Source organism: Solanum verrucosum, unplaced genomic scaffold (genome assembly GCF_900185275.1).
Source record: "Solanum verrucosum unplaced genomic scaffold, falcon-dt-bn FXZP01000053.1, whole genome shotgun sequence".
NCBI classification, from domain to species: Eukaryota; Viridiplantae; Streptophyta; class Magnoliopsida; order Solanales; family Solanaceae; genus Solanum; species Solanum verrucosum.
The window spans coordinates 871,436-878,942 of record NW_026020152.1 but is presented as its reverse complement, the minus strand read 5'-3'; the positions used below and the strand labels follow the sequence as shown (position 1 = coordinate 878,942).

Below are 7,507 nucleotides of genomic sequence, written 5' to 3'. Positions count from 1 at the left end.
AAAACCAGAGAAAGTATTTTATTGTTATAGTTCTCAATCCTAAGCATACAGATTATATAATCGTACTATAGTTGCAAAGTGATTATCAACAGGAATTTCGTATTCAATGAAAAAGCAGCCTGGGAGTGGAACGACAAGAAGATTCAGTCATCCACATTCCGGTTCAATCAGAAGCAGAACATACAGACATACTTGAACCGACATGTTATGAAGAAGCTGCAAAGTAACCAGAGTGGCAGAATGCGACGATTGAAGAGATTCAGACCATCGAGAAAAATCAAACACGAGAGTTGGTTGATTTTCCTAAAGGGAAGAAGGGCTAAAATAGATTTTCAGAACAAAGTACTATGCTGATGGAAGTGTCAAAAGGAATAAAGCTCGACTTGTTGCAAAAAAAATAAAAAATACTCCCAAACAACAAGATATCGACTTTAAAGAAAAAAAAGGAGGGAGTATACCGATTGAATTGTACGGTCTAATGCAAGCTCCATGGGCATGGTTTAGCAAAAATGACTCTTTTTTTTTCAAGAGCAACATTTCAAAAGAAGTAAGAATGAACCTACACTTTTTTCGAAGAAGCGAGGTAATATACTCTGTCATTCTCCTTACTAAAGAAGATCCATTTTCTTTCTATCTTTCACTAAAATGTATCAGATTAACGAGAAAATACATAGGACAAGACAATTTCGATCAGCCCTTGTTTTGAAAAAACTAGGGGTAGGGGGAGGGGAAATGGAGGAGGGAATTACAACGTGAGGGAATCAAACCCTCACCAGCAAGCTAAGGTGAAAGTTCAGATGCCAACCAGCTGAATTACTAAGATTCTTCCGATCAGCCCTTCCATCTTTGTCACTTCAGCTAATATGGGATGGACTAATCAAATTACATAATAATGATAGGAGAATCCTTGCACCCGTATCTGGATCCTACAAATAAACAAGTATATAAGTGAGAGCTATAGGTCAAAGTAGAACTCACATTGAAAATTAACGTGTGGATGCATCCATTATCCGACTCATCAAGGTCAACAAGACTTTCAACCGCGATGAGACAACAAATTTGAGGTATTGAGTACCTTTACAACGTATCAAGGTCAAATTCACAAGACGGGGTACATTAATAAATCTCATTTTATTAAAATAAAGGTCTGTAAGATTCTAAAAGCCCACAAAATGAAATTGGTGGTTCGATTAAACTGTTGTAGAGTTCCAACTTTATTAGAGTTGGACAATTAAATACATGTGAAGGGATTCTATAATTACTATTTCGTAGACCAGCAAGTATTAGCTCCTTGACACCATTTCTCGTGACATAAAGCATCCATCTATCAATATCTGCAAATGATAACAAATTTTCTCGTGCAAAATCGAGAACAATTTTCACAATGTCTCCAATATGCATGTTGTAAGAGGATCATGTCTACTATTTCCTTGAGGTCAAATTTAGAATTTGTAGTTAATTCATTGAAAAAGTGCTTATCAAGCAATAAATTGGGAAGCGTGGTCCAAATATATTTCCAATTTATTGACAAAATACTAGTTCTTGCTGCATCGTGAACGGGTAAGAGGCTTAGAATATCAGCAAATAAATGTTCAAAAGAATGCGTTTTCTTGATCCTCGCCCAAGCCATTCCTTCCCCGGTTAAATGTATAAGAAAAAAATCAGCAAATAAAGGCAGCAGTGCTAATCTTATCAGACATGTCGATAAAAAAACTTAAATTTTGAAACATCTACTATTGAAATAAAATATTGATTAACAGAACCCCAGACGTTTACATAATTCGCCAAAGCATCCCCTTCTTTAACAAAATTCACTGAGAACAGATAAAAGTATCATTCAGCCTTTAATCCAACTGTTGGATGATAGAATAGCTTTGCCTTAGGAGATACTCTGGGGAAACACATCAACTCTGTAGCAACATTCAATTCTTCTTTGGAACTAGAAGCGTTTTTCAGCTTAATGCTCATCCTTGACAAAGATGGAGCATGAGCAAACAATAACTTTACGAAAGATAGTACAGCTTTGGAACGCCTAAAAAAATGGATGGAAACATCTTCAAGCTTGTTGAATGTTCGGTCCAAACATGATGGTGTGTCTAGATATTTCATAACTGCTTCATCAGGGTCACCGAAAGCATTGTCCTAAAGGAATACAACGTCATTTTAGTTCTCATACTTAAGTATGTCAAGTGAAAAAACGAACAAGATCATACATATATATTTGCTATTTCGTACCCAAATCTCAAGTTTACTCAAATTGGGGAAACTTTTAATCAACTCCAGAGTGTAACAAGTCTGACCCAATTTGTTGAAGTTTACACCTAACTTTAGATGCCACAAGAAGTTGAGCGTATAATGAAGCCCCTTTGGGACTGTACCTGCATTCAAAAGCTTTAACGAAAAATTATACAAACAGAAGGATAACGTAGATATCTAAGTAAAACAACATGTTAATTAGCTTCTTACGTCAAGTTCATATTGAGACAAACAAAGTGTCTCAAGTGTAGGCGAGCTAAAAATAAGCTTTTTCAAAGTTAATCTTTCATCAACACGTATTGGATTATCAATCACAAGGTATAAGTATGTCAATTTTTTGGCATTCTTAAAGCAATTGCTATTTAGATCAAGATTATAGTGACTCTCACGAACAGACAAGTACTTCAATCCTGATGAGAACTCAATGTTAAGATATTGAGTGCCATCACAATGTGTCAAGATTAATTTGACAAGAAGGGGTGTTTTGATAGCATAAAACTCTATTGCGGGCACAAAGGTTATTTCTATCAACCGAAGGACAGTAAGAGTCTGAAAGCCAAGAAAAGAATCTGGTATTTTGAAGATGCAATTGATGTTGCGGAAGCCGAATATATAGAGAGTGATGGAATCACAACTGCTATATCTAAAGGTAGCTAATAAATAGTAAATGAGACAACAATAAAAAGAACACCAGGAATTAACGAGGTTCGGCAAACTTTTGTTTTCTTTTGCCTACTCCTCGGACACAACCAACCAATATTTATTTCACTCCAAAAGAGTACAAGTTAAATACTACAAGAGAGAAAGAAGATCAAATGCCGTTGAAGATGAGAAGGCAAGTGAGAGGTGTGTTACAAATGAATTAGGAACTACCTATTTATAGGAGTGAATTCTTCCTATTGATGTCATCCATGACATCACAATATTTGTCAAAATGTCAAGATTTACCTTGTGAAGCCATTTTATGGTTCACCTAAATTTCACCTACAAAAGATGTTATCTTGACTTTTGTACCAATGAAGAATTATCTTCCTAACTACCAAATCTTCACATTAATTCATCTTTGAATCTTGTCAAATTTAACAAATCTCCACCTTGGCAAGATTCTCCATTTTCAACTTTCTCTCAACAACTTTTGATTGTGTCTTCAACCTCAATCTTCAATGTTCAATGTTCAACAATGTTGATCAAGTTCAAACAATGTTGAAACTTGACCGCAGTCACCACTTTTGTCAGCATATCGGCATGAGTATCCATAGTATGAATTTTCTGCACTGTGACTCCACCTTCTTCTATGATGTCTCGTATGAAATGATATCGGACATCAATGTGCTTCGTCCTTGCATGATAAACATGGTTCTTTGCTAATTGAATAGCACTTTGACTATCACAAAATATTGTGATTCCTTCTTGTCCAATACCAAGCTCTCTAAGCAATCCTTGAAGCCAAATTGCCTCCTTCGCAGCCTCTGTAATTGCCATATACTCTGCCTCAGTGGTAGACAAAGCAACTGTTGACTGCAAAGTAGACTTCCAACTAACTGGTGCGTTTGCAATAGTGAAAACATAACTAGTAGTTGATCTTCGTTTGTCCAAATCACCTGCATAATCTGAGTCACAATATCCAATAAGATGTTGACTATCTTTATGCTCATAAACCAAGCCAATATCTACAGTATTATGAATATACCGTAGAATCCATTTTACAGCCTGCCAATGATCCTTTCCAGGATTATGCATGTACCTGCTTACAACTCCAATAACGTGTGAAATATCTGGCCTTGTGCAAACCATTGCATACATCAAGCTACCAACAACATTCGCATATGGTACTCTTGACATATATTCTCGTGCAACTTCATTCTTTGGCGACATAGCATCACTAAGCTTAAAATGAGGAGCAAGCGGAGTGCTAACCGACTTCGTTTTCTCATTCATGCCAAATCGATTTAGTACCCTCTTCAAATATTCTTTCTGAGATAAAAAAAAAAGCTTCTTTGAATGGCGATTTCTTTTTATCTCCATGCCAAGAATCCTTTTTGCCTCACCCAAATAATTCATCTCAAACTCCCTTTTTAGTTGTATCTTTAGCTTCTCAATTTCCTATTGACTTTTAGAAGCGATCAACATATCATCAACATATAGGAGAAGATATATAAAGGAATCGTCTTCAAGCTTGCTGTAACATCCGGCAATTTGAAATAACTATGGAAAAGCTTGAAATTTGGAAATAGTCATTTTTGGAAAAATTTAAAAATCTGGAAAATTGGCTAAGTGTGGAAATCAGTGAGTTTTTGGCCAACTTTGAGCAGTCATAACTTCCATCTCAGGATGAGTTAGGAGTATTTCCAGTTATGGTTGTCAATCTTGTGGAATGATCTTTCCAACGCCGCCGAGTTTTCTCAATTCCGAGTTCGTATGAGCGAGTTATGCCTTTTAGAAGTTGGGCAGTTGGCAGGGAAATCTGTCCGGAAAATTAAGGGCATTTTGGTCTTTTCCCTAGCCATTTCTTTTGGAATTATATGGTGTGTTAGGCTGATTTTGGATCATTTTTATCCCATTTTAAAGAGAGAAAGTTAGGGTTCTTGAGAGTGAAGAAGAGAAGAAGAAGAGAAGAAGAGGAGATCAACAAGTTTCCGTCGTGGAAATCGTCGGGGGTGATCCCTATCAAGGTATGTGAGTTCTTTGTGTGGGTTGATCCTTTCCCCCACACACCAAGCTCATTTTATGATTTGAGAAAAGATTGGAATTGTTGTTGAAGTTGTTGAAGTTGTTAGTTGTTAGTTGTTGTTGATGTTGTTAGTTGTGTTGTTGAAGTTATTGTTGGTTGTGGGACATGATTGGGTTGTGTATTGAGTTATAATCTATTGTATGTTGAGGGAATTTATGATCCTTAGTGGTTGGGATTGGAACCCTTGAAGTTAGGGTGGTTTAGAGTTGAAGAAAAGAGGGAGAAAAGTCGAGTTTTCTGGGCAAGGGGTCGGCGCGTCGTGCCTGCCAGCGCGCCCCAAAAGGGGCTCTGAGGTTTTTCCCTTGGGGCGGCGAGCCTCTCAGTACCCCAGCAGGCCTTCTCTGAAGTTTTGGGTCTGGCGCTCCGCGCCTCTCAGAGCGCCAAGTTTTCCTATTTTTTCCATGCATGTTCCTAGGTGTTATACCTATGTTCCCTAGTTGTTTCCAACACCCCAAAGTGTTTCTAAACATCCCAAACTCATCTAAATACGTGTGATCATACACCTTGAATCCATAGTTCAATTCAAGGCAAGTTAGTATCAAGTTAAAGAGAAGTTAGAGTCAAGTCAAGCAAAGTTAAGAAGTTAGTTCAAGTAAGTTTTCAAAGTTGTTCGAGAGTCTTTATTGAACGTTTTCACTTCATTCTAAGGCTCAAGTTGCAAGTCAAGTAAAGAGTAAAGAGTCAAGAGTTCCAAGTTGAGTCATTTCTCAAAGTTATTAGGGAACTATGTATTCCCAAAGAAGTTTTAAAGAAATGTTTCTACATTTAAACAAGGTTGGAAACTGAGATTTCCAAAGGAGCCTTCGGGCTAGTTTTTGAGTAATTATCTCATATCAACAGGAAGAAATATGTTTTAAAAACATAAGAGCCAGTACATTTTTGGGAGTAGTATCGAGCACCGAATTGGGGGAGCGTTCAAAGAACCCACAGCCCCATAGAACCATGTTAGCCACCATGGGTAGAAAAGGTTCATACTTTTTAGATGAATCCTTTTCAGATTAGACTAGTTGATCCATTAGGCAGTTCAGGTCTTATACCTTTGGCCGGGTATAAGATGCTCTGGTAGCGTGAGGTCGATCGCTGTATCATCACTATAGCTCTCATGTGATGGTTGTCGGTTAGAGAAACTCCCACAACAGTTATTGTATTTTCATACACAGAAGCTATTGTATTTTTTTTATATACATCAGTTCATTGTATTTCTATATACATTTCAGCCTTATTGTATCTTTGTATACACACAGAGTTTATAGCATGTTTTAAATAGTCTTTCTTTATATCGCACTTGTTTTAAATTGTCTTATATTGAAAGAAGTCAGTCAAGTCGAATTGAGCCAGGTAAGCTATTTCAGTTTCTTCCAGATTTCCTTCTAGCCTTTGCTGCTTAGTTTCCAGCTTGCATACTCGTACATTCCATGTACTGATGCCAGTTGGCCTGCATCTTATGACGATGCAGATACAGGTACCCCAGATCAGCATCCTGCACGTCGTTGATCCAGCTGAGCACTCCAGAGTCAGTGGTGAGCCTCCTTGCTTTCCGGAGGACTCAATTATTTTGTGTACTTAGTTTTGTTCTATTAGGATATTGCGGGGTCTGTCCCAACATCCATCTCAGTATTTTAGAGGCTTCATAGACAGTCAGTCAGTTAGTTTTGAGTCTCTTATCTATGTATATATGTAAATATTCTATTTTGAGACTCGAGTTGCCTTTTTGGCTAGTTTTTATCAGTTGGTTGGTAATAACCTTTCTTTACATTGAGTTATGATGTTGAGTTAAGTTCCGCTGAGTTAAGAAAGACAGGCCAAGGGTTCGCTTGGGGCTAGCAATGGTCTCCGAGTGCCGGTCCCGCCCAGGGTGTAGGCTCGGGGCGTGACACTTGCGCAAATACACACAATGATCATATTTGCTTCTTATGTACCTTTGTTGCAACGTAAACTTGTCAAATTGTTTGTACCATTGTCTAGAAGATTGTTTCAACCCATACAACGATTTTTCAAGTTTGCACACCATATTTTCTTTTCCATCAACTTTGAATCCTTCTGGCTGAGTCATGTAAATTTCCTCTTCCAAGTCTCCATGTAAAAATGCAGTTTTTACATCCAACTGAACTAGTTCCAAATTCAACTGTCCTACCAAAGCCAACAAAACTCTAATGGAGAAGTGTTTCACAACTGGAGAAAATACCTCATTATAGTCAATTCCCTCCTTTTGAGCGTATCCTTTGGCCACCAATCTTGCTTTGTAGCGAACATCTTCTTGGTTAGGAAATCCTTCTTTCTTTGCAAATACCATTTGCACCCAATTGCTTTCTTGCCATCCGGGAAATTGGCCAATTTCCATGTATGATTTTGATGAAGGGACTGCATTTCTTCATCCACGGCAAACCTCCACCTATCTTCTTCTGAACTTTGGACTGCATCTTTATAAGTGGTAGGAATGTCATCCGCTGCAATTGAGTCCGCGCAAGCCACCACATCTATGAGTCGAGCAGGTTTTCTTAGTGTCCTTTTTGGCTTGCT

At 37.8% G+C, this 7,507-nt stretch overlaps 1 protein-coding gene across 1 annotated transcript; it reads right to left on the bottom strand.

Annotated features, from left to right (window-relative positions):
* Nucleotides 1-1,833: 1,833 nt before the first annotated feature.
* On the bottom strand, nucleotides 1,834-3,217 carry LOC125828118 (uncharacterized). The gene is made up of 4 exons (XM_049507423.1): nucleotides 3,205-3,217; nucleotides 2,490-2,666; nucleotides 2,236-2,378; nucleotides 1,834-2,142 (listed from the first exon to the last, which is right to left on the bottom strand). Exons 1-4 carry the CDS (start codon nucleotides 3,215-3,217, stop codon nucleotides 1,834-1,836), a joined length of 642 nt encoding a protein of 213 aa, XP_049363380.1.
* Nucleotides 3,218-7,507: the final 4,290 nt, after the last annotated feature.

What these genes read in the sequence shown, in the direction of transcription:
- LOC125828118 (XM_049507423.1), bottom strand. An exon ending in GCCTACACTTGAGACACTTT is followed by an intron (nt 2,379 to 2,489) that starts GTTTGTCTCAAT and finishes TTTTGAATGCAG; the next exon opens with GTACAGTCCCAAAGGGGCTT. An exon ending in TGAGTAAACTTGAGATTTGG is followed by an intron (nt 2,143 to 2,235) that starts GTACGAAATAGC and finishes GTATTCCTTTAG; the next exon opens with GACAATGCTTTCGGTGACCC.